The sequence below is a fragment of the Aspergillus pseudotamarii genome, assembly GCF_009193445.1.
Source record: "Aspergillus pseudotamarii strain CBS 117625 unplaced genomic scaffold BDV38scaffold_111, whole genome shotgun sequence".
In the NCBI taxonomy this organism is placed as follows: domain Eukaryota; kingdom Fungi; phylum Ascomycota; class Eurotiomycetes; order Eurotiales; family Aspergillaceae; genus Aspergillus; species Aspergillus pseudotamarii.
Genome location: NW_022475125.1, coordinates 51,718 through 76,227, shown reverse-complemented (window position 1 = coordinate 76,227; position 24,510 = coordinate 51,718). Strand labels below are relative to the sequence as shown.

General features: G+C 45.2%; 10 protein-coding genes across 10 annotated transcripts; 6 read left to right on the top strand and 4 right to left on the bottom strand.

Moving 5' to 3' along the window:
* Positions 1-1,128: 1,128 nt before the first annotated feature.
* On the bottom strand, positions 1,129-3,392 carry BDV38DRAFT_264537 (putative COP9 subunit 3). Its single transcript, XM_032056290.1, has 5 exons — positions 3,018-3,392; positions 2,668-2,904; positions 2,156-2,611; positions 1,932-2,084; positions 1,129-1,863 (listed from the first exon to the last, which is right to left on the bottom strand). Exons 1-5 carry the CDS (start codon positions 3,162-3,164, stop codon positions 1,372-1,374), a joined length of 1,485 nt encoding a protein of 494 aa, XP_031907491.1. The 5' UTR covers positions 3,165-3,392; the 3' UTR covers positions 1,129-1,371.
* A 14-nt stretch (positions 3,393-3,406) lies between these two features.
* On the top strand, positions 3,407-5,120 carry BDV38DRAFT_264530 (glutamate-5-semialdehyde dehydrogenase). The gene is made up of 3 exons (XM_032056289.1): positions 3,407-3,906; positions 3,953-4,114; positions 4,168-5,120. Exons 1-3 carry the CDS (start codon positions 3,606-3,608, stop codon positions 5,067-5,069), a joined length of 1,365 nt encoding a protein of 454 aa, XP_031907490.1. The 5' UTR covers positions 3,407-3,605; the 3' UTR covers positions 5,070-5,120.
* On the bottom strand, positions 5,121-6,275 carry BDV38DRAFT_264528 (60S ribosomal protein eL18). Its single transcript, XM_032056288.1, has 4 exons — positions 6,145-6,275; positions 5,920-6,024; positions 5,491-5,858; positions 5,121-5,402 (listed from the first exon to the last, which is right to left on the bottom strand). Exons 1-4 carry the CDS (start codon positions 6,146-6,148, stop codon positions 5,325-5,327), a joined length of 555 nt encoding a protein of 184 aa, XP_031907489.1. The 5' UTR covers positions 6,149-6,275; the 3' UTR covers positions 5,121-5,324.
* Positions 6,276-6,385: 110 nt separating this feature from the next.
* On the bottom strand, positions 6,386-8,653 carry BDV38DRAFT_264525 (putative mitochondrial carrier protein). Its single transcript, XM_032056287.1, has 6 exons — positions 8,306-8,653; positions 8,025-8,251; positions 7,640-7,960; positions 7,282-7,560; positions 7,096-7,232; positions 6,386-7,023 (listed from the first exon to the last, which is right to left on the bottom strand). The coding sequence occupies exons 2-6, from the start codon at positions 8,130-8,132 to the stop codon at positions 6,801-6,803; spliced, it is 1,068 nt and encodes a 355-aa protein (XP_031907488.1). The 5' UTR covers positions 8,133-8,251; positions 8,306-8,653; the 3' UTR covers positions 6,386-6,800.
* A 654-nt stretch (positions 8,654-9,307) lies between these two features.
* BDV38DRAFT_264512 (RNA-binding protein) lies at positions 9,308-10,670 on the top strand. Its single transcript, XM_032056286.1, has 4 exons — positions 9,308-9,495; positions 9,807-9,863; positions 9,918-10,017; positions 10,067-10,670. The coding sequence occupies exons 1-4, from the start codon at positions 9,413-9,415 to the stop codon at positions 10,454-10,456; spliced, it is 630 nt and encodes a 209-aa protein (XP_031907487.1). The 5' UTR covers positions 9,308-9,412; the 3' UTR covers positions 10,457-10,670.
* A 1,059-nt stretch (positions 10,671-11,729) lies between these two features.
* Positions 11,730-13,984, bottom strand: sac6 (fimbrin; the record flags this gene model as incomplete). The annotated part of the gene is made up of 5 exons (XM_032058125.1): positions 11,730-11,764; positions 11,831-12,813; positions 12,884-13,572; positions 13,640-13,850; positions 13,962-13,984. The coding sequence occupies 5 exons, from the start codon at positions 13,982-13,984 to the stop codon at positions 11,730-11,732; spliced, it is 1,941 nt and encodes a 646-aa protein (XP_031907486.1).
* A 1,071-nt stretch (positions 13,985-15,055) lies between these two features.
* BDV38DRAFT_21855 (DDHD family phospholipase) lies at positions 15,056-18,819 on the top strand. Its single transcript, XM_032052753.1, has 4 exons — positions 15,056-15,948; positions 16,042-16,792; positions 16,933-18,129; positions 18,195-18,819. Exons 1-4 carry the CDS (start codon positions 15,312-15,314, stop codon positions 18,319-18,321), a joined length of 2,712 nt encoding a protein of 903 aa, XP_031907485.1. The 5' UTR covers positions 15,056-15,311; the 3' UTR covers positions 18,322-18,819.
* Position 18,820: 1 nt separating this feature from the next.
* Positions 18,821-19,702, top strand: BDV38DRAFT_21660 (PaaI family thioesterase). The gene has a single exon (XM_032052722.1). It carries the CDS (start codon positions 18,901-18,903, stop codon positions 19,336-19,338), a length of 438 nt encoding a protein of 145 aa, XP_031907484.1. The 5' UTR covers positions 18,821-18,900; the 3' UTR covers positions 19,339-19,702.
* Positions 19,703-20,080: 378 nt separating this feature from the next.
* On the top strand, positions 20,081-23,158 carry BDV38DRAFT_275974 (PX domain protein; the record flags this gene model as incomplete). The annotated part of the gene is made up of 2 exons (XM_032058124.1): positions 20,081-20,616; positions 20,665-23,158. 2 exons carry the CDS (start codon positions 20,081-20,083, stop codon positions 23,156-23,158), a joined length of 3,030 nt encoding a protein of 1,009 aa, XP_031907483.1.
* Positions 23,159-23,505: 347 nt separating this feature from the next.
* On the top strand, positions 23,506-24,035 carry BDV38DRAFT_288719 (transcriptional coactivator p15/PC4 family protein; the record flags this gene model as incomplete). Its single annotated transcript, XM_032061089.1, has 2 exons — positions 23,506-23,739; positions 23,802-24,035. The coding sequence occupies 2 exons, from the start codon at positions 23,506-23,508 to the stop codon at positions 24,033-24,035; spliced, it is 468 nt and encodes a 155-aa protein (XP_031907482.1).
* Between the last annotated feature and the right edge of the window lie 475 nt (positions 24,036-24,510).

Here is a 24,510-nt window from a genome sequence, read left to right as displayed (position 1 = left end):
TTAAAATAAAAATTAATAGATAAATAGATTAGAACAATTTAACTTTTTTTTATATAGAAATTAACTATTAATAGCTAATATTACTTAAAATTAGATAGAAAATAATAATAGTCTCTCCGGGACTATTATTTATTATATCTAATATATTAAAAGTAGTTAATTAATAAAGTTATTCTTCTATTGTCAATATACTAATAGCTAATAAACAGCTCCTTTACCGCTTTCTCTACTGCTAATCGGTAGGTTGGCAGAATAGCCACAACATGTCTTTGCGATTTTATAATTATTTTTTAATAATCATGAGGGCACCGGTCTTGCCGAAAGATGGCCTACATATACTTATATATTCTGCTGTGCGTGACCGCCTACTGCGGTATATCTGCGCCCTTACGGCGCACTTAATAAAAGGCAACTTACTTCCACATGACAAATTAGCTAAATAGCTAAAGAAATCAGAATTTAGTTTTTAAAAAATTATTTAAAAATTAGAATTTATTAAAGTATATAATTTTATAAATGTGTATACTACAAGCAGAATATTTAGATAAAATATATCTAAGAGCTAATTTAGTAGATAGAATAGTAGAATCCTACCTATCTATATCTAATTTTAGTACTCTATAAAAATTTAAATTTTAGATATAGATAATATTATAGATATACATTCTTTAAAAGTAATCTATTTAATAGAGTATTTTTAGTCTAGTTCTCTTTGAATTAATACTTCAATATTATTATATTATAATAAAGTTTATCTAATTTTTTTTTATCATTTACTGTCCAATCCAATAGAACTACTTACTTTATATAAGTCTAAATTTATTGGGTTTTGATTATTTTTATTTTTCATATAGATATAGGGGTTGGCCGCTTAGTTACGATTGCTGCTCGTTTACCGATTATGTTATTTCTCCGATTTAGGTAATTATTTTATATCATGAGATAGCCCTATAACTAATTTATTGTTATATACTCCGTACAGGGTACTGAAAGCGGTAGAATAAGCAGCAAGTTAGCCGCTTGTCGGCTGGTAGTTGGCAAGGAATGACAAAACAATTTTATCATAGTACTCTCAGCTGCTATTCACCAACAAACTCGATGTATGATAGTATTGCGGTTACTGCCATTCTAAACACTGAGATGATGGGACTCGAACACTAAACAAAACAAAAATGTCACGTTAAAATAAATACTAGTACAACCATAGTCCATGGGCTCTATTGAATCGGGTTTCATAGGCTTTCATAGTTACTGATTAGCTGAACCAACTTGTCTTCTATGAGGGTGATACCGAGAGGTCCTTTTGTAGTGTATTGTCTCAAGGGTCAAGTAAAAGTATGAAGCGCATCATTTCCTTGTTGCTTTGGTATTTCAATGGATATCACCCATAATATCTTCTTCAATGTCACCTCCGCCGGCTGCTTCGTTGAGTGCGCTGACTTTGCCTTTTCCAGGGTTGTCAGACCACCTCAGACTCTTTTGTGAAAACACAAAATGCTCATTACTCAGCTCCAGCCCATGGTTGGATTGGCAAATAGTTCGCCCTATAACACCCAATTGCCGACCCTCTTTCACTATCCTCCCCCGTGCACACTGTTCCCGCGAATAGAGGGATTTTATTGAATTGGAAAATCGAAGCATTGTAGTGTCATCGTAGTTATGTGATTGTAGCAAGACAGCACTGAAAGCCCCTGACATTACAAGTGATGCCACTAATGACTCAACTTCATGGAGTGATGAACAATCGGACGCCTGTTGTGTCACATCCGCCATTGTGAGGGCAGAAAACGTCCTCCCTAATTTCAGAGTCATGCATTTTGTAAATGCCATGATTACTTGGTGGACAAGGCCGGTGTTATTGTCCTAGATATCAATAAGCACATCAAGAAAACAGACACCACAAAAGTCAAGAATTCCAGCCCATAACTTACTAGACGCCAAATAGACTGTGCAACCTCAGCTTCAGCTTTCAACCTTTGATAGTCACCCTTTTCGAATGCATCGGCTAGTGAGGTATATGGCTTTACCAAGGACTGATATGCTCTGATAACATGCGAAGAGACAACATCCGGGTGTGCGGCCAACTGTCAAAGAACGATACCAGTTAGCTGGGAGGCTGCACACTTATGGATGGTATCTTCGCCAGGGAGGCTACTTTTCCATTTCTTAACAGGCTAACCAAGAGCCACTTTTTGTACCCTTCTACCATGATCTTGCTGACGGCATTTGTGACAGGACAGGATATCACTATGCTCAGATAATGATGGGCCTTATCCCACCTTTTTAGCGCCATATATATCATTGCACCATAGAGAAAAAATTGCAGATGGTCTCTGTATGTCAACTGCTTGGAAAACCCAGAAGCATCGGTGATAAATGCTGTGCTAGACTCGTGTTCCGCACAAAGCAAAGGCTGATGATAGTTCTGATAAGCCTGTCCAGTAACGGCCGGAAAATGACAAATTTGTCTCTCCAGAACTGGCACAGCAAGGCTATACGACCTAGACACCAGAGTGAGTTTAATAAACGTGGTGTGAACTGACGTGAGGACCTCTGATGAGGGGTCGAGTCGAAGTATGGCATCCCTGACAACTAGAACTGCCAGGAGTGGCTTTTGCGCGATAGCAGGTTAGCGTAATGATCAAAACAAGTAATGTTTACTATTACCTTGGAGACAGCCTGCGCAGCCTGGACTACAAGTTGTACTAGCTGGCGCCATTCGTGGCCAGCATACCGTATCTGAAAAGGATCAAAGCTTCGTAGAAACCGAATAGCCTTGAGCCATAGTTCTCGCCCGGGATGAATTTGCTCGGGTAGCCGGCTCTTGTTGCTGCCCTGGAGGGACTGGATCTTAAGAAGGAAAATTGATAGGTAAGACAGAGTGTGTAGATAAGGATCGAGGTTCTGTAAACGCGCAATGGAGATTGTAAGCTAGCGAAATCTCCGCACCTGAAGGGGGAAGACTGTATCGATTCCCATCTCCCCCTTAAACCTTTTTTTCAAATGCCTCAGCTTACATCTAGTAGATATCCACTGGCCGCTGAAAGCTCAGAAGCCCTACTTGGCTGTTGAAGGTATGTGATGAGGTCACAGATTCGCCTGTCATAGTCTTCATCGGAGCTTCCTGATGACACCGAGGTGAGTTGCGAAAGAAACTCGGCCATTTCTCATAGACAGATTGGATTACAAAGTCCAGTCTAGAAGAATAGTGGTCAATGCCCAGAAAAGTTGCAACCTGACAGCTTGTTGAAAACAGGTCATTCGATGCTTTGTGGACGAAAGGAGTATGACGCTACCGACTTCATAATCAGATCAAGATTATACACCGCCTGCTTATTTTGTTGCTAAACCGGCCCCCCCCCCTCTTTTTCACAACCTACGGGGTATTCCCCACCATAATCGGGTGAGTCAGTTTAGCGCATGCCCGAGAGTCCTCCAAAACACTCTCTCGAAAAAATTCTAACCGCCGCAGCCCTTAAAATCATTGCTCAATTGGTCTTATCACAGCATTAATACTTTTTTGTGTTACACTTGAATCGTGGCACTGACACACAGTCTCTCTCTCTCTCTCTCTCTCCCCCCTCTCTATATCGAACTCCGCACAAATGTCCCTTACCGAGTCTTCTGCTATTGATATCGCTAGGACTGCTTCTCTAGCATCTCGACGCCTGGCAACTTTATCTGAAGCCGACCGCAATGGAGCTTTGACGGCACTCCACGATGCGCTGTTAAGAAATAAGAATTCTATATTGGAGGCAAATGCGAAGGATGTCGAGATGGCGAATCAGGCCGCTGCAAGTGGTGATTTAAGCCAAAGTGTTCTTAAGAGACTTGACTTGTCACGACCAGGAAAGTACGATGATATGCTGAAGGGCATACTTGATGTCCGGGATTTGCAAGACCCGAGTAAGTATATCGAATGATTATGTAACTATTACTGACTATGTTGAAGTTGGACATGTGACTCTGAGGACGCTGCTTGATGACGGCCTAGTGCTTGAAAGAGTGAGCTGTCCTATAGGTGTTCTGCTGATAATCTTTGAGGCTCGCCCTGAAGTTATTGCGAATATAGCTGCATTATCAATAAAGTCGGGAAACGCTGCAATTCTGAAAGGTAAGTGTTCATAAGAAGCTCATGGCTTGTTCTATCCTACTAAAGTCAGAAAGGCGGCAAGGAATCTACCGAGTCTTTTGTCGCTATCTCGCAGGTTATTTCGGACGCCATATCGAGTACCCAGGTTCCTAAATCGTCGGTGCAGCTTGTGAAAACGAGAGATGCGATTTCTTCTTTATTAGCCCAGGACTCATTAATCGATCTTGTCATACCTCGCGGGTCGAATGACCTCGTTCGATTCGTAAAGGACAACACAAAGATTCCTGTTCTCGGACATGCTGATGGGCTTTGTTCCGCATATCTTCATTATGATGCAGATCCGGAGGTTGCGGTCAAGGTCATTGTGGACTCGAAGACTGACTATCCAGCTGCATGCAATGCTCTAGAGACATTACTCGTACACCAAGATGCCCTTGAGACCATATTTCCTGTCATTGCAGATGCCTTGCTCTCTAAAGGAGTGTCTCTTCGCTGTGATACAGCAGCTAAGGCTGCATTAATCAAGACCTTGCCGGCTGCACCGGGTCATCTGCTCAAGGATGCTATAGATTCGGATTATCGCACCGAGTTTTTGGATCTCATCCTCGCAGTAAAAACGATAACTACAGCGCCACCCGGAAGTTCGTCGGTTGAAACTGCGGTCGCCCACATCAATTCACACTCCTCTAAGCATACAGATATCATTTTGACAAGGTCAAAGGACATTGCGGATATTTTTATGAAAGGTGTTGACAGCGCTGGTGTTTTCTGGAATGCATCGACACGATTCGCAGATGGGATGAGGTATGGATTTGGCACGGAGGTTGGCATTAGCACAAATAAGATCCATACCAGGGGACCTGTAGGGTTAGATGGCTTAACCATCTACAAGTATCTGATCCGGGGGAATGGTCATCGAGCATGTGATTATTCTGAAGGGGGGAAAAGATGGAAACATAAAAGCCTAGCACTCTAGTTGACTAGTTCAGCTCGTCCAATATCTGAGATCATCTTTGGTATAAACTTCAATTTTCATTCAGCTCCAACTCCTCTACCTGAGATTTCATTCATATCCGTAAGAGTCGCTGCCGTATCAGCTAAAGAGCTTTGGAAGCTAGCCGTAATTTTCCTAAGTGAAAGGTCAAGCATAAGATCACAAAGCCCTGCGCATGTATTTCCATGGCTATGATAGTTCCGACCCTGATACAAGATATTTTCGTAATAAGCTCCTTTAAACCTTGAAGCCACGAGACCTTCTCCTTCCACGGGCCCTCTCAAACTTGCGTCCCTTGCTTCGCACATAGGGTTTCTACTGAGCATTAGTCCTAATTCTCCTCATTGTGTCCTCCTAGGAAATTATGCCCTTTTAAACAAGGAAAAAAAGAAGGAAAACTTGCCTTGTGGCTATGAGGACCAAAACCGAAGTGCTTGACGGCCTCACGAGCGTTCTTGGGTCCGCGGAGGAGAAGTGTGTTCGCTCCAGTAGGAGCCCGGAGAGCAAGCTGGTCCAAGGTCAATGTCTCTCCACCGGCCTTCTCGATCCGGGCTCTGGCAGTAGCAGTGAAGCGCAGGGCAGCCACAGACAACTTTGGGACGTTAAGCAGACGGTTGTCGTCAGTGACGGAGCCAATAACGACAATTGTCTTGCCCTTGTGCGCATCGGTCACGTTAGAAGCGATACGCGACAGAGAAACAGGTGGGCGGTTAATCCTCGACATGAAAAGACGACGCAGCACGACCTTGTTGAAGTTGGAGTCCGTGCGACCTATTCAAGACCACTAATCAGTTTCCGTCGTTTTATGCCACTGGAATAGTCTCCTTCATACGGGCGAGGAAGCGATAGAGCTTCACCAAAACTTGCAGATAGACATTCTCGCTTTTCGGCGCCTTGCGATGGCTGCTACGCACATGGTGGCGATCCAAGTCGATACCTGCGCTCGACTGTTAGCTTCATATATGGTGTAAAATGACCTGAACAATGTTTTCGAATGCGTATCCGATAACATGATTCTGCCGGAATGGTGTGTGGTGATATGTGAATGTACACGTACCCATGGCTGCTAAGACTGATGGGACACCTGGGAGTTGGCTAGCTCTCGCACCCGTATGCAAAAACGAAACTCTTGAGGTTTTTGATCTACGATTTTCAGACGGACGGTGTGCGCGGGTTGAGCCCTAACCTAGAGCAAATCGGGAAGTATTGGGGCAAATTTAGGCACCTGAAAACTAAGGCACTAAGAACTTCTGCAGTGCGTTGCTCCACTATCCCCTCGAGGGAATGTTTGCTTTCATGCCGAGGTGCGTACCATTGGATGAGTACAATCCACTAGTAGTAGGTATTAGGGCACCACCTCAGTAAGATACTAGCAGCAGGATTAAAGTTTGTGAAAGGCAGAAACTAAGGGCCTACGGAGTATAGTAATTGAAGGAGGGCTCCGCTGCATTAATAGAACCAACCCTACCTTCAATAAAAGCACACATCACTCATTCACTTACAACTCTATTTTTTTGCAGTTTTATATCATCTTCAAGTTAGGCAACGTAGGACCTTGCATAGGCTCCTTAAAATAGCCATCAACTGGTTCCCACTTCTAGAGACCATCTTGTATAAAGCGATGCTCAAGTGGTAATCTTCCAAGCTACGACACCATTGTAGGAAGGCGAAACTTAGGGATCGGCGAAATATCCCTTCCGAGTCATGGCGATATCATTTGTCATTCAGCTGAACAAGAAAGTCCCTCGTTAGCTCAAAACTGAGCCAACTACTCGCCATGCTCGGTGCCACTTTCAAAAGATTGGGGACGATTCCTTTAAAAAGGCCACGCGTTCCCTCTTCTGCAACAATTACTTTCACGGCGTCCCAGACGGATGCATACTGATAACCCATTCCAGACATTGTATTGATCTGGAAACGTCGCCGTAGAACATCACTACCGACCAGTTAGTGCAAGGGAGGGATTGAAGGAGTCATGAGAACGTTAGAAGTCTGCAAACAATCTTACAATGGATAAGTACAAGTTTGAGCCACTGCTCCTGAAATAGCGCCCGCTAGTAGCTTACGCAGTGAACTAGGAGTCTTGTCACCATCGGGAGTCAAATACTTTCGAACCGATTCGTATGTCATGAAATTCAAACCAACCTTGGAATTCTCAGTATATGTATAGTGCCAAGAGCATTACAGAACTTACATATGGGGCGACGCCGGCCACGGTAGGAATGATTCCGCGATAGAGCGCCAATATACCACCCTCGGTCTTGTATATTAAGACCATAGTGCCGAACATGCCCGGTAGCTTCCCGTTGCCATCGCGCTGACTGAGCGCTGCGAACGACGCTGATTGAATAGAAAGACGTGTCCGAACAATGTCAAGAGGATAAGTTATAGTGACTGATGTAATTCCAGCAGCGCCTCCGCAAATGAGCCGGCGTACTGGTGACAACTCAGCATCCGGAATTGGTTCTGCAAACTAAACTGCAAGATAAGCATATAACTTAATGAGGGAGACGGTACATAATATAGAATACAAAGAGCGTTGGATGACTTACCCTTTTGTAAAAGTTATAACTTCCGAATTGAACCGCAGAGTAAGGGATTATCCGAATGCAATTGGTACCATTGCCCCGCATAAACCCTCTCCATCCTTCCTCTTTGCCGATCTTCACAAGAGCCTTCCATATAGATAGCTTGTACTCTTCCCTGCCAACACTCTGTATTTGAAGCAGGATTTTTAGTCGCTCAAGTGGCGACACGATGGTTCTGGATACTGCACCTGCCACACCCCCAGCAATGAAAGCTGCCACGACAGGTTCCGAAATTCTGCCCTCAAGTTTACTAACGAGTTTGCTGCTGTTTCCCGAAGACGCTTCCTAGAAACTCGTTGAGCTATGGGATTTGTTTCTTCTTATGATGATTGGAATGTCCTCATCCTACCTTGATCGGCGCTGAAGTCGGCGGCAACTGGGTTAATTTGGCCAGGGTATTGTCCCTTGAAGTCTTTGGCTCATCGTGACGAACCGATTCCTGACGATCCAGACTCATGTTGTAATGAACGATTTACGGACACAGTAGAGGTACCCCGAATCGCTCCTAATGTGGGGTTTGGAGTTTGATACTCAGGTATATTGACGGCTGACTTGTTTTTGGGAGGCTCCCCTTCACTAGCCGTTATGTATGTCAGCGTCGGAGCTCTCAAAATCAGCGGACGCTCGAACCTATATTATGAAATAGTCACAGTAGGAAAGCCTTCTGGGAATTCGTCTCGCTGACGTCGCACAGGCCATAAATAGACATAGGTCGACTGGAAAATCAAAGTGCCATGGCCAGAAATCCCGACTATTGGAAAGAAGCTTGCGAAGAGCACGAAGCGGAAGCAGTAACAAATAATACAACTGATCGTTAGGTGACAACTAGACTATCATCTGAACGAGAAGTTGGGTACCAGAAATAAGGAAATGTATAAAACGCTCTTCAAGGCTAATGAGTGGTTCTTTTCAACATCGAGGGAAAAATGAATCAAAGACACGCTGACCCAAACGAGGCATTATTGCGGCGGCTTGTCGAACATTAAACCGTGCCTAAGACCGCATTTAGTCCCGTCCATTAGTTGTCCAGGTGTCAGGGATAGGTGGGCCGAGCCACATGCTTTGGTAATTTATAAAAGCAAAACCCGTTGTATGCACAACACATAGTATAAAAGAGGTATACATGGGGATAAAGTATCTGATCTCATGGAATCTTAATATCGAAGATACTGATCACGTTGGTATACCATTTCATGAAGACCTAATACCAATGGGATGCACCACTGATGTTAAATAGGCATTAATGATACAGAACACAGCATAGGACATATATAGTCGTATGTACAGAAAATGTACAGGTCACGATGCTACTCAGCACAATTCTATATGGAGAGCTTCAAGTACATACGTAGATGTAGTATGTGGGGAATGAGGTATAAAGCAACTACGCGAGTACTCCGTATATTACTACTGATCGCAGTTGGTAAGTATGTATGAAGTACATGATTGTGATGGATGTGGATACTACATACCGTATTTACGGAGTAACTACAAGTCTTAAATTACTAATTGTTAAAGGGGCTTTTCATGGCTGTGGCTGAGTTAAGTTCGCTTGTGGCATGTGCACTTTCCTGTAGTCTTGTTCGAAACTTGTCTCTCGTTCCTTTACCATTCTTGTTCTTATTTCCACCCAAACTCCTTAGCTAGGCTAGGTTTGTCCTTGTGTCAATACATTATCTTCTAACTGAAACATAATATCGCTGGTGTATACAAAGAGATATCCGACTTTCCCACACAATGTCTCGTCCTGGCACCACGCTCTATGTCACCGGTTTCGGGCACGGAACTCGAGCTCGCGACCTTGCCTACGAATTCGAACGGTATGTTCCGCTCGTCGATTGCCTACACGCTACCATGACTAGACGACTCGTTTCCATCTCGCAATCTACACCTCGGTTGATCCTCGCAATGTCGACGTTGGAGCAAGACCTCCCTTACTGTCCTGAGCTTGGCTTGTTGCATTACTCGTCGTCTCCTTGATATACATACATTCCCTCGAAGACTCATTATGGCCCCGGCGCTTTTGCTACCTATTATAACCTGTTTATACACCTTTGTCTTTGGTCATTGAGCAATCTTATCTTAGTTGTTTGTTTACACCCCGCTAGTCTTGGTTCTAACCTAGCTTTAGTTACGGGCGCCTTGTCCGGTGTGACATTCCAGCACCACGTACTCCTTCCAGCAGACTGTGCGTTGCGACATACCCACTCCATTTCTGGCATTCTTCTCTAACGCTATCAAGTTTTGCCTTCGTGGAGTATGAGAGCCGTCGCGATGCCGATGATGCATATCATGAAATGCATAACAAACGAATTGGACGGGATGATTTATTGAAAATTGAAGTAAGTGCCGCGGTATCTAGTCAGAAACCAATTTCTAACGCGTGCAAAGTGGGCTCGCACTCCACCATCTGCTTCTTGGAGGTTTGATTCTGGCCGAGACCGTCGGCGCGATCGTACACCGCCACGCCGTGGTCGTTCACCGTCGCCTCGCCGTGGCCGCGGCGATTATTCTCCTCGTAGGGACGACAGGTACGAACGGGAATATGACCGACATGATCGTGATTATGATCGCCGCGACCGGGATTATGACCGACGTGACCGTGACTATGATCGCCGCGACCGTGACCGCGAACGCTCTCGTGACCGTTCTCGCAGCCCTGATGAGAGAGAGCGTGATATCAAGGATGATAGAGAACGCCGTGATGATGAACGTGAACGCCGTGACGATGAGCGTGAGAATGGCCCGAATGGCGAAGACAGAAAAGGTATGAACTTCTGAATGATAATCATTTTTACCTAGTCTCCCTCGTTACTTATCAATCTAGTCCTAGACCCCTTAACTTCTGCCCATGATGAACTTGACACTGCTGAGTAGGTTACCTTCATTCCAAATTCATGGTACTAGCACCCTGTCGGTTGTCATGGTCTGAGCCGCGGAGGCTGAAGAAAAAGCAAAAAAAAAAAAAAAGTAATACAGAAAGAGAAAAGAGTAAGGAAGAAGAATTCAAGAGAGGTGGAGAGAGCTATTGCCAGCTCTTGTTTTACATTGATGGTTTGGCCATTATGGGCATAGTGGTTCCATACCATGAGATTGCACCGGTATTTGATCAGATTCTCTGTCGCCTCCCTGCTTTTTGCTATTTTGCCTCCCCTTCCCCAGCCGTCTTTAATGCCCTTAATTCGTTCTACCGCAGTTTTTCTTTTTTCTTTTCATTATCAGGGAAACCGGATGAGATAGAAGGCGAACAAAGAAGAACCAGGCCTAGTGCTGTGGTGATGGATCGATCTTACTGGGATCTTGACTTGGTGAATCCACGTTGAAATTTTTGTCAGCGGCTCGAACTTTTCCCGAACGCCCGTCGAGCGATCGTTTCTTCCCCCGTCCCGCCCACGCCAGTGTATGTCGTCCTTTTGTCCGTCACGATCCGCAGCGGTCCGTCATACGTCTAAATCGCTGTTTAATATGAAGACGATTAGCATTCCCTTTAACCGTCCTGTACGACCGGTCGTTGCGAGTTCCGGAAACCGATAGTAATGTAGAGCAGAGCATGTGTATGTTCGTAGCACCTGGATCGTAAAGAAACATGAAAGTGGGATGCACTTCTTGGTGATATGCTCCCCTATGACCTATTGATGATCTGCGCAGCTTAATCGCTGAATTGCTTTACGAATTATATTGATCTAGCAGAAGCACGTTACGGATGAATGAAGAACCAGAAATGCCAGTTCAAGTGCTTGTTATGCTATAACCATTAACTGTTGGTTACGTAGATTGCTTGTACTTCACCCATGGCTGAAGCTATTTGTAGGCTATTAAAGGAAACGAGATAAACTGTCAAGGAATAGAATTTAAAGCATTGACGTAATGGGGGGTTCTGCCTCTTCTAAGATTTGTTCTTTACGAATATGCCCGAAAACTTATAGCAGGTTAATAAAGCTGCACACATGGAAACGCAATAGCCATTCAGAAGGAAGAAAATTGGAATTGGCTGAGAATGGAATAGGGTGACACTCCCAATCATAGCACAATATAACTCTCATAATGAGCTTACTCATTGCATCTTCTCATATGTAGCCATAAGGGAGCCTTGTTCACAATGGTTAGCTTTTTACATTGACTCAATCAAGACCAGTTTAGTGAAGACAAACTCACCAATGAATGTAGTCACTAAGCGGGAGCGGACCTGGCAAATATCTTCAGGGACCAACCAGATCGTTGCACCTAGCTTTCTTGCTATACTGATGCTCAACTTGGCATTTGAGTATGCTTCTTCGTCACTGCGGCCTGGAGTTACAATTTCATAGTCCACGTAGCTACTCTTCATGCCGTTAAGCACGTCAAGTAGGAAGATTCCCGATCCGATCGACTGGTCCTTGAAACTGCGTATCGACGAAGTCCTGCCGCCTTTGCGGGACATGTCATTTGCCCACCGAATCATCTCCGAGTCCGTAATCTCAAGTTTACCCATCCGCTGCGCCAAGCTCGACAGCGTATTTGTGATATCTTTCCGCATTAGTTGCCAGACTAATCCCAGTGTAAGGGTACGCTGTCCATCGGTGATATCAGCCCCCTGAACACCAACAAGAGAAAAGCCGATATTCTTTCCAAGCTCGGTGGCATAATTGGTATTCTCTACCGCTTTGAAACGCATCATTTCACCACCAGATGCTGGTGGTCTGTTGACATGCCTCCAATTAACACTTCCAGGAATTACTTTATCATAGGCCTGGAGGAGAATAGTGCCATCTCGAAGATCATCAAAGAGAGAGTTAACAGCTGGTTGGACATCCAGTGAATTTAACCATAGCGTAAAGACTCTAGCCTCACGTTCACCCTCAGCATCGAAGTCTTCGACTTCGAGCTTCTCTTCTTCAGTGATAGGGTCGAGACCTGGAATCGTGTTAAACAAATTGGCTACAAAAGCAAGGTTAAGTTTAGGGTTTCCAGCAACGAGTGAGGTTGGGGTCAAAAACTTTCGACAGCCCAGTTTGTCGGCATTAGCTAGAACTAGCTCAGCACGCTGAAGCAAGTCCTGTGTTTGCAAGGGACCTCGTGAACAAATATCAGGTGCCAGTTGGCTGAGAAGAACTGTATAATTTTCACCATCTTTCACATCAGTTGAAAAGTTTGTCACCCTGCAGTACCGGTCAGTAAATGTCTATCATCCCCTGATTATCCCTTGAGGAAAACAGGATGGCAACATACTGTCTGTTCCATTTTGCGTTTCTCAGATGATAATTAAACCAACGCAGCAATATCTGTTCAGGAGGCAGACGTAAAAATTGCTCCAAGGTTTCATCTTCTTCAAGAAGTCTATAAAGCTCAGGGTGGAGCTTGATATCAATTTTGCCCAAAAGACCCCGGCGAATGATCTGCCAGATTAGGCCAAGGATGAGATGTTCGCGCACTTCTATGATATCACCACTTCCAATATTCACAACTGAGCAACCAATACCCTTAGCCGAGTTAATCACTATATTGTTATTCTCGGACATGTGGAATGCGTTCAATTCCTTGATTTTCTTTCCTGGCTTGTTCAAGACACGCTCGTCGATCGTATCTGGAACACTGTCATTGATCAGTTTTGCTAGAACCAAGCCGTCTTTACATTTATCGAACATCTCAAATGTATCGGTGGCGAACGGCAGGAAGTGACCAATGTCCGGGTCGCCAGCAAGAACGGCATTGATGTGTCTCGTGAACTCGGTCCTTTCATCCTCATTAATAGTATGAGTTACATTTGCCGATGAACCTTGGACATGAATTCTTCCCCCTATACTGCCTTTAGAGACATGGCGAGATGAGCCAGCCCCATTACCGGGTACTACCGCGGCGGTACCTGCAGTGCTGGCAGACCCGCTTTGTCCGGGAGTAGAGCGCAGCTTGGAGATAAGCTGTTCCACTGTCTTAGTTTCTCTATCGTATTATAAAACAACGTCGGCTAAAAATGGAAATACTAACATCCACGTAGTCTTCAAATTCTACCCGGCGAGAGCTATCCAGTTCAACCTCCTTTAGCGCCTGCCGTACGATGTCATATGGCTGGCGCTCTGCTTGTTGAGTAGCTTTGATCACGGTCGCTTCATCCAAGTAGCCTTTGTCATCAACATCTAACTTTCGAAAGGCATCTTGAAGAGTAAAGATTTCGCCCTGATCAAACTGTTGGAACTTCCTATAGACAAGACCATGAGAATATGAACCGATTGCTCAGCAAATGATGTAGGAATAAGACAGACTTCTCTGCATAGATAGTCCAGCAATTGCCAAAAAGAATTTTACAGACCTTTGAAGCTTGAGGACGTTCATTATTGCCTTTCTTACTCGCCACGCTGGCTGATATCCAACGGAGTGGTTTGTAGGTAATGCTATGGAAAGGCACTAGCCAGGAGGTCAACAAATGATAGCCGAGGATGACAGAAGGTCTGATGTCTTCAGAGACGATAGTCGATTGAAGAATGATGGCGAAGCAAGTCGAGGTGAGCGCTGTCCGTAATTCGGTAGCCTAGGACTTCACTTGAGATGGTTTGCGTTGGTTTCCCCTGGATGGCGGAGTGGGATTTGGTGGAAAGCGGAGTGGGGTTTTTGGGCGCTAGTAGGAGAATGGTGATGACGCGGGGACCAGCTGGGACGACAAATCTCTTCGGTATAAGAGGTACGAAAGCTATTTAGGAACTGAAAGGTCTAGTTTTTTATATTGTTTTGGTTATTCCACCACATTGAAGTTGTGAAACTCACCCCTTGAATTACCCTACAAATAGTAGATGAATGCATGGATGATTAGAACTACTGTTTAGATATTGGGGATGACGCATGATGATGTCGTCCCAAATTTTTCGTGCCGCTAGGGCCATTCTGCTGGGCCAATCCATCTCTACCTGTAAGTATACTGCACCTCTAGCTGAGACGGTACTACTTACCTGCTAGTAACTATTACTATCGTTCATTACCTTACTACTCATAGGGAGTGAGGTACCACTACACGAATGTATGTACATACATACTACCAATACTAACTGGCCCCTTAGCCATTCTCTCTGGTTAGACATTAAGATATAAATTTGAAAATTTTCTTTCTCCTTTCCTTTTGTCTTTTGTCTTTCTCCCTTGCAGCGTTTCCCCATCTCTAAGATTATTTCTTCGCTTCTGGGATTTTTAGACACGTTGCCTTAAGGTCAGCATGCCAAACTTAAGTTGATTAGAATCAGATCCTTACCGGTTACTCAGTGCCCCGCAGCTATTCCTCTTTCTGTCCCTTTATTTTATTTTTATTTTTATTTTTTTGGTTCCCTTGGCCCTGGAACTCTGACAGCCTAGTTAAGCACTGGTATATCACCCATATGCTTTGCATAACTCGAATTTTGTCCCTCAAATGAAGGAGGGTGTGGGAACGAAGAAAAGAAAGGCAAAAGAGGAATCGGATCTGCATGTTCTGATCCCGGACCAATCCAGAGTGTTAAATTCTGGATACATAACTATTGACAACGCTTAGACTTATTACTCATATCTTAAATTCAACCTCCGCGTGGTCTCTCATCGGCCAGTCGTTCCCTTTTAGCCTTGTTCTCATTTGGCACCAGGCAGTAATTGCGTCGAATTGGCTCGCACTTCAACTCTTCGAGCTCTTCAGAGCTCAATGTCAAAGGAGAGTAAGAGAGGGACATTCCTGGGGGCGATCTCTCCTTGGAATGTCTCCAGGAGCACAACGCCTCAACCCGACAGTGGCTATAATGATATGCCAGACATTTTGCAACGCTCTCAAGGCCAAGACCACACAGTCACTCACCGGCATCGCCTTAGTCCACAGCGTTATCCTAAAGACTGCCCTTCCTTGCGGGTAAGGTGGTTCTATGCTGTGGACTCCCCAAAATGGAAACCCTCGCTCTCGGAGCAAAAGAAACACGCCTCAAAACCTCTCCCCCCTCCCAAGAAGTTCGTCCCGTTTTCAGTCAAGGATTCTCAGACCATTGAAATAGCATTTCAAAATATAGCCGCTGTCGAGGGTGGAAAGGGCGAAAACAAACCTAACAATGCCACTGGGGAGGCCCAGGAAATCACAAAGGTACCTGTCAATGAGGACTATCTCTTCGATGTGGATATAGAGCGAAGGGAGCTCAGTCCAGCATATTGGATAGGCCCCATATACGAAGTTCGTCGTGGAACATGGTTTGTCCAGGACGGCTCCACGATCAAGCCATGCGAAGAGAACCTCGCCACCCAACTTGAGGAGGGATATCTAAAAGTTAAACCGTGGCGCTTTGAAGAAGTCGAAGGTTCGTAATCTTGATCCTTAGGGTCTTCCTAAAGCCTGTGTAATCATGACCCTATTTCAAATGCGCAGAGGCATAAACTCACGCTGCTCTTAGAGCCCAGCACGTTGCGCGATCGTACTGAAAATGCTGGGCATATAACCCACGTACCTTCAAATGGGCTCCACACATATCGCCTATTTGGTGCCTACATGAATAGCTTAGTGACATACCAGGATTCCTCCACAGCTTTACTGACAAATGATGACTTCATGTCCCGTGTGAGCACCACGGTATACCAGAAGCTGGGTGGGGTGCCAGGTACACGATTAGTACGCGGTTTTTATGAGACAAAAAGACAGAAGGAAGCACCTGATCCCAGAAACCCCAACCGAAGATCAAACCAGGGCTCAGTCTTCACCCCCGAAGCGCGCCATTCAGATCATCAGGACCACCGTGTACTGGAAGGCATGAAACCTGGAGTGATGGATTCTCATTTAGAAAACAACAGCACCCCTGGGATAAACCAGAGATCGACTCTCGAAAGGCAGATGTCATCTCTCGCTGGCGAACCGCAGAATGCCGCTGAGATTGAAGAACAAGCTCGTAGACAAGAAGAGAAGGAGATGGAGGATTCGAGACAGGGCGATGGTGATGATAGAGACCGAGAAATTGACCATCTAGTTCTTGTTACCCACGGGATTGGGCAACGACTTGGGCTACGGCTAGAGAGTATCAACTTTATCCATGATGTGAATGTCCTACGGAAGACCATGAAAAATGTGTACAAGGTGTCTCCTGATCTTCAGGCCCTCAACTCGGCATTTGGAGATAAACACGAGAATTGTCGTGTCCAGGTACTCCCGGTGTAAGTGATTCCTTATAGATTCAATCTATCAAGCTGATACAATAATCCCCCGGCCCTCTAGCGGGCTCCTTTCCATGAGAAAGAGGAAGAAAACCCGAGGAATTGAGCCACGCTGTTAAGCCCTCGCTAATCTATGCTAGATGCTGGAGGCACCTCCTCGATTTTCCCTACCGAGGGGTGAGGCAAAATCGCAAAGAGCTGGATCTTGCAGACGCAGACATTTTCGAAGATGAGCCCTATCCCGGGTTAGCTGATATTACACTCGATAGCGTACCCGCAGTTCGCAATTTAATATCTGATTTAGCAATGGATGTGCTTTTGTACCAGAGTGCGTACTGCGAGCACATATCGACCATAGTTAAGCAGGAATGCAACCGAATTCTCAAAATATTCAAAAAGAGGAACCCCTCTTTTAGAGGGTCAGTGAGTCTCTGTGGGCATTCACTCGGCAGTGCCATTCTCTTTGATATCCTGTGTCGTGAAAAATCCCCAGCTGGATCTCGGGGACCATCTGCCGCTATGGGACAGCAAGATAATTCGCCAGCAACTTTGCAAGACGGGCAACTAGAGTTTGAGTGCAAGGAACTGTTTTGTTTGGGCTCTCCAATCGCACTATTCCAGATGCTGAAAGGGAAAACTATTGCTGGTCGATCCATGCCGGAAAGTAAAGCAACTAAAAATACTTTTTATGTGGATGGAAAAGATACAACTGCCGAATCATCACCCAGCCAGGCTAACACAGGAATGGCACCTGATGATGACCATTTCCTTGTTTCTTCTCCGAAGTGTGAGCAGCTTTACAATATATTCCATCCTTCTGATCCCGTCAGTTATCGCATAGAGCCGCTTATATCACCAGCAATGTCTTCGCTCCGGCCACAGCCTTTGCCGTCAGTAAAAAAGAGCCTTTGGGCATCCTCTGGACAAAGCCTTTCAATAATTGGAAGCCGTGTCGGCCAAAGTGTGGGGTCTCTGTGGACCAATTTCACGACAGGCGTCGCGAGTAGCTTGCTTAATCGCAGTCTTGGCCTTAATCCTGAGGATGTTCCTCAGAACCCTCCAACCTCTGCCACCCTGTCGCAGTCATCTTTCAACACAGATGCAGATCTCGCAAATAGACTTGATCGGCACCCCACTCTTATAGACTCGGACTTAGAGACGCTTTATGAGGGCTTCCAAAAAATCAAAGGTGCACCTGGGAAGAATGCGTCTGCTCCTGCAAGCGACGAAGCTTCTGAACACCCGGGGAATGAGATCCGTATGAAGAGATTAAGGACCGAGGATGCAAAGGTGAGGTCCTTGAATTCGAACGGGCGGGTTGACTATAGCATACAAGAGTAAGACTCCCTATGGTACTCGTCCAACCTCTAACATAATGGGAACGCTAACTCCACAAAACCAGAGGGGCTTTTGATATATCCATGATTGCCAGCATCGCCAGCCACTTGACATACTGGGCTGATGAGGACGTTAACCACTTCATGCTTTCACAGATGTTGTCCAGGAGGGTTCCTCCACGGGAAGCCTGATTGAGACGCTCTTGCGTTTTATGGGGTTACACCGTGGCTTTAGGGAGGGGAAACCAGGACAATACAATCTATGCTCTACATGATAGATGTTCACAGACTGATAGTTCGCGTCTGCTATCGTATGCTTTTACTTATATGTCATTATAAGGCCGAAGTGTATAAAGATTTATTCAGTAAAAGCTTGAATTTTTGAGTAGTCGTTCTTACTGAGTTACTTGCTGCATGGTATACCTAATGTTAAACGAGCTCTATCATAGCTATCAATGATATTCGTCAATGTATGGAGTATTATAGGTATGGTTAATTGTTTCAGGAAGTAATTAGTTCTTACGCAGTACGCCTTCCTAATTTTGATATGGCTATACTCTATATAGATTTCAGCTAGTCTTCGGATGCGCCGGTATGTATTGTGCAGTACATTAATACGGCCGACACTAGTAACATTCGTACAAATTATTGAGAGGCCCCCAAGGAAATAAATACCTTGCCCTCTTCCTTACCGTGGGGCACTTTGTCTCCCTCCCAAATTTTCCTTAGGAGGCACGCACGGAAGCGCTGAACAACGCACAACAATATAATATGAGCTCAGAGCTAAAACAAGTTCAGGGAGCTTGGGAGCGTATCCGAGTCGCTAGTCCGATATATGCCTTTCTTCTTAATGATATCGATATCTACAATGCCGAAAAAGGCGTGTTTCACTCTCGCATTCAAGTCGCTCCTCACCACCTTAATTCAAAGGGCACTTTGCATGGTGTTTTCTCGGCCTGTGTCACTGACTGGGCAGGCGGGTTAGCAATCGCTTCCTGTGGCCTCGACTCTACAGGGGTGAGCACAGATATTCATGTCAATTACCTTTCTACGGCGACGACTGGGGACTGGCTGGAGATTGAGGGCCGGGCTAATAAAGTGGGGACGTCACTGGCTTTCACATCAATTACTATCTCTAAAAGGACCGAGACTGGACAGATAACCATTGTTGCACATGGAACCCATACAAAATATATTAGAATACGATGAACTCGCCCGTTTGGGATGCACCAGGTCGTATAAATATTGCGGGCACGAAATCTATAAGGGCCAGGTGGCCTCGAAGAAAAAAGATAGGGGAACAAAATCTCCATAGTTGCTCTGTTGACTTTATTTGTACCGCAATCATCTTTACATCTGGCATGAAACGCATGTACTTTGAATGCCTAGATTCACTCGGATAGCGGAGAATAATCCCATTCTATTGCTTTAGATACCTTGTTTTCCGGCAGTGGAGCAAGGCAATAACGAATGGAGACATTTTCAACAACTTATCCCAAGTACATACTTTCTTCAAGTGTTGGATGAGTGCTTTGATAACCTAAGGAGTTGCCGTCATGTATCCGAAATGTACGGAGTAGTGCTATCAACGACATCAACAACATTCCCTAATTAGAGGCATGCCTCTGTATCTATACCTGAGATCATATAATTTTCAAGGAACTAGTACATACATACGTATGCACATTATTTCCCCTCTAAGTCTATGCACACGAATAAGGTTGATCGCATGGTTGTACCGATACACTCCCGTCGGGTATTTAATTAGTTTGACTAGGTCCAGGCAGCTTGCCCACTGCAATCACTTTTTACTGTATCATGAATTTCACATAGGAGTAGTGTCTGGGAACAAACACTCCTGACAATATAAATGAACAAGGGGCGGGTTTAAACTCCTTCTAAACTGCTTACTACCCTTGTGGCGAACTGTCATTTCATGGGGTCAATAACCATGGACACTCCCGCCGATGCTCCTTCACAGCCAGGTGAACCTGACCTCCCCGACCAAGCAAGTGTTGCAGAACAAACCGGCCCAAACAACCATGGAACCAATACAGCGCAATCAAAGGAGCTTCTTGAAATTGTCATTGGTTTCCTTTCTACTGCTAGTAGTGAAGTTCTACTCGGCGTCTTTGCTGGCTTGGTATGCGCAACATATATTCTTCTGGGAAGACTTGGTCTGCTCCTGATTGGGGTAGCTAGTGGCATCGTCCTACATGCGTCATGGGAGGGGGCGAGTACCCATTCCTCTGGGAACGAATTGAATTATCGACTTCCTAAGAGGAGAAGAGAAACAGGTTTGGATATAGCTCATAGGTTGCTTGACTGGCCTGAACTCAAAACCACAGGAATTGGATCAAGCCATGACAACACCCAGAAGCTTTCACATGATGTGGTGGAAATAGAACCGGACTACACCTCTTTCCGTCCAGAGACAGCTGCCGCGCTGGAATCATTGACCGACGCGGTGATCAGGGACTATGTAAAGTAAGGTTCCACCTTTCTAAATAAGACAAGAGCTTACCAAAGAGAAAGTTGTTGGTATGAATCGATCTTGCCGTCTGAGAGGACATTTCCTCTCTCCTGCCGGAGGACATTGATCAGCCTTATAACCTCTGTGTCAACACACCTCTCACGTAAACGAGCAGCAGACACTTTCTTGGAATTTCTCACAAATTCATCCTCCATGTTAATCGTATTCTTGAACGAACTGTCTACGGCTTTTGAGACTATTGGGCCCACTATGACGCCAGAACAAACTATCCAGCGTTACCTAGAATTCTCCCCCGAGAGCAGTTTGGCAAATGTCTTAGCAAGCCAACAACAGCATAAGAAACTCAACTTGATAGCGGACGATATATTGGCCAGCTTTTTGGATCCGAAAGCCTACGCGCTGCCTCCTCTAAGGGATTTTCTTCGCGAGATCTTAGCCGGTGTTGTCCTCGAATCCATCATTTCGAGTCTATCACGTCCAGAGTTCATCAATGGATGGATCATTCAGCTTCTTAATGAAGGCAAATCTGAAATTATGAGTGCAATTGATGCTGGTGTTGAAGGGGCGCGAACCAATGGTGTAACTGCAGCCAAAGGTTCCAAAGAAGTAAATATGCCTTTTCCAACACCAGTGAATGGAAAGAAAGTGGGTTCAGAGACTGCCCATATAGATAAGGCAACTGAAGAAGCCATGGTGGAAGCTAAGCGACTAAGTGCCATGATCGCAGCACAAGACCTGCAGCATCAAAATGCTGAGCAGTCGGTATATAATGATTCTCAAACCTCACCTTCTTCAGGCGGAGAAGATCCTATTTCACAGCCCTACCATGGGACGGAAAGGGTTGAATATGATGCTAGAACACAGCTAGGGTTTGAGAATGTGAGCGCCAAGCCGACTCAGAAGATCCATGAGCTTGGATCTGAAAATGCCTTCGAACTAAGTCCTGCAAGGCGACCCTCTTCGCCGTCTTCACTACATTCCGCAAGTTCCTTGTCGTTGAATCAAGCATCGGAGAGCGACATACATGCTCCCCTGACTCTCCATCGAGCTTCTATAACGGTAGATGATGGCTTAGATTCGGGAGATGAAACATTGCTGCGATCAAAACCAATCTCAAATTACTTAGTCCAGATTGAGCCGGCGTCCGCGTCTTGTACGGGATGGATGGTGTTCAGGAACTACACAGAGTTTGAGTCACTCCATGAGACATTGGCAACGATTTCGAGATTAAACGGAATTCAAAAGTTTACAGACGATCATCCTATCCTACCTAGTTGGAAAGGACAGACAAAGCAAGTATTGGCGAGGAGTTTGGAGAGATACCTTCAAGATGCCCTTCAAAACGAACCTCTCGCAAAGAGTGAAAGAATGAAACGGTTTCTTGAAAAGGGTGGAAGTCTTGGTCCTGCATCTGTGGGCACATCCCTGAAGGCTGGATTCTCTTTTACAAGCCAGGCCTCCCTCGAAAATGTCGGAAAGGGGGTTCTAGGCGTCTTAGCAAATGCACCCAAAGGCGTTTCCGACGGCAGCAAGGCTGTTTTCGGTGGCATGACCGGGGTATTCGGCGTGAAGTCTGTTAAGAAGACTTCATCAGATTTGGTTTCAAATAGTCACAATCAGAATATCAATGCCCTTACACAGCCGAATGAGTCTCCCCCGCGCAAATCTGAGGACGCTGGAAATCCGAGACGACATTCACTGGAGCCATATAGTGGAATGCACGGTACTCAATTACCCTCCAGGTATCAGAGGCATAGTTCGCCACTGTTTGAAGCTCCGTCTGATACCACGGCTGTGAAGGGAGTCAAACCCTGCCAGGACATACCTCTCGACAATCCAGCAGAAAATGCAAAAGGGTCACGCCAGGCTCTCGCCGCAGAAACGGAGCGAATTGCTGCCCTCTCTAGCTTGGATCTCAGGCATCGTGGTTCGCTAGGACTTTCACACTCTTCAGGTAGGCCCAGGGAGGAAGATACCCATACTCAAATAGGGGAGCGGGTGAATACGGCTTCGCAAGATAGTTCAGAGGGCCTAGGCAACCCTATCACCCAAGAAGAAACCCGAATAGCTGTGGAACTCATTTTTGCAGTGATAAATGAATTATATACACTATCATCTGCCTGGAATATACGCCGGACTCTGTTAAATGCGGCGAAGTCATACATATTACGCCCCGGGAACCCAAATTTAGAGACGATTCGCGGCTTGTTGCAAGGATCAATGATTGAATCCAACACATCTGACGAAGCGCTTGGCCTGTATATCACCAAACTTCGTGAGAACGTCCTCCCAACAGAAGCTGAGTTGAAGTCTTGGCCTTCTGCACCTAACGAGGCCGAAAAGGAGCGTCTAAGGGAGACTGCACGGAAAGCTTTTGTGCAGAAAGGGTTGCCACAGGCCTTAACAAGTGTAATGGGAGCGGCTGCCAGTCGTGAAGCGCTTGAGAAGGTATTCGATTGTCTCCAAGTACCAATCATTGCGCGAGGGCTTGTGTTTTCTGTTCTCATACAGGGATTGAGGTCCGTCATCTTTTAAGCTGCCCTTACTATCACGACTTAAAATGAGTGCTATTGAGGTATAGTTTACGGAGTAACTTGTGGTTCTATGCCCGAATATGTCCTAAGCTGCTTATAGAGCAGTCATAATGGGCTTTTTCGACTGTGGCAATAGTAGCTATACGAACTATTTCTGACAAGCTTCTAGCATCGGTCACGTGGTGATAACAAAAGATAAGAGCTCCGTCCTGTATCTTGTACCGAGTAGTACTGTCTCCGTAGCTCTACATCAACTTTGCTAACAGAGACTCTTTTTATCTAAGATCAGCACGGACTTCCTTCGTCCACTCTACGCATATCAATTACTTCTGAATAACAGCGTATGTCATGGCTTCCAGGCTCAGAAAGCGTGCGTCAGGTGCTGGTGAAATTGTAAACGATGAACATCCCCAGTTGAAAAGAACGAAGTTTAGTGCTACTGGAAATGTTGATGCAAATGGGGATCGGTACTGGGAAATATCAAAACTGCGTCGTGTCACTATTTCCTCATTTCGAGGAAAGACACTGGTAAATATCAGGGAATACTACGAGAAAGATGGCCAAGAGCTTCCCGGCAAGAAAGTTGGTTCCTCTCTAGCCATCTTCCTCATACTGTTATCGCGTCCTGCTGATGATTCATACAGGGCATCTCGTTGCCAATCGACCAATTTTCATCCCTTGTCACCTTATTGCCTGATATTGAGCTTACACTAAAGGATTCTGGAGTGTATGTTCCACGACCAGATTACGCCTGCAGACATAGTATCCCAAATCAAGACCACAATGAAGCTTCTGGTGGTGATAGTGGGCTTGGAGCATCGCGCCTGCCAAGAAAAAACATTGAAGCGACAAGCGAGGAGGATGAGAGTGAGGAGTAGTTTTCCAAGAAGTCAATCGTGAAGTAGAAATGGTGTCTACAAATTAGCCTAGTTACTGTAATTTAGGCGCACTAGTCTCATAAGTTGAGGAGATGGTCTGCTAGGTGGCTTCCAACCTTTAGTTTATTCTATGTTGATGACATACGCATAGCCTTGATGTATTGTAACGTCTTAACATACATGCTCCATACGCCAATAGCAGGTCGTGATAGAGCTGCTATGCTATGGCGTAAATACGACGTGCATCCTGTCTAAACGGAGTATAGTCCATAATTTCTTACAAGTCTTCGGCTAGGGACCCATTTGTCTGGTTCAGTTAGAGGCTTGCATTGATGTCCTATTATCCCGATGCCAAAATTCCTATTGTCGAACCTAATACGGGCGGAACTAGTACATACAGACCGATATTGTTGTGAGTTTAGATGAAATGTGACTATTTAGTCTCACTTGTTAGACATAAACACTTACAATAGGT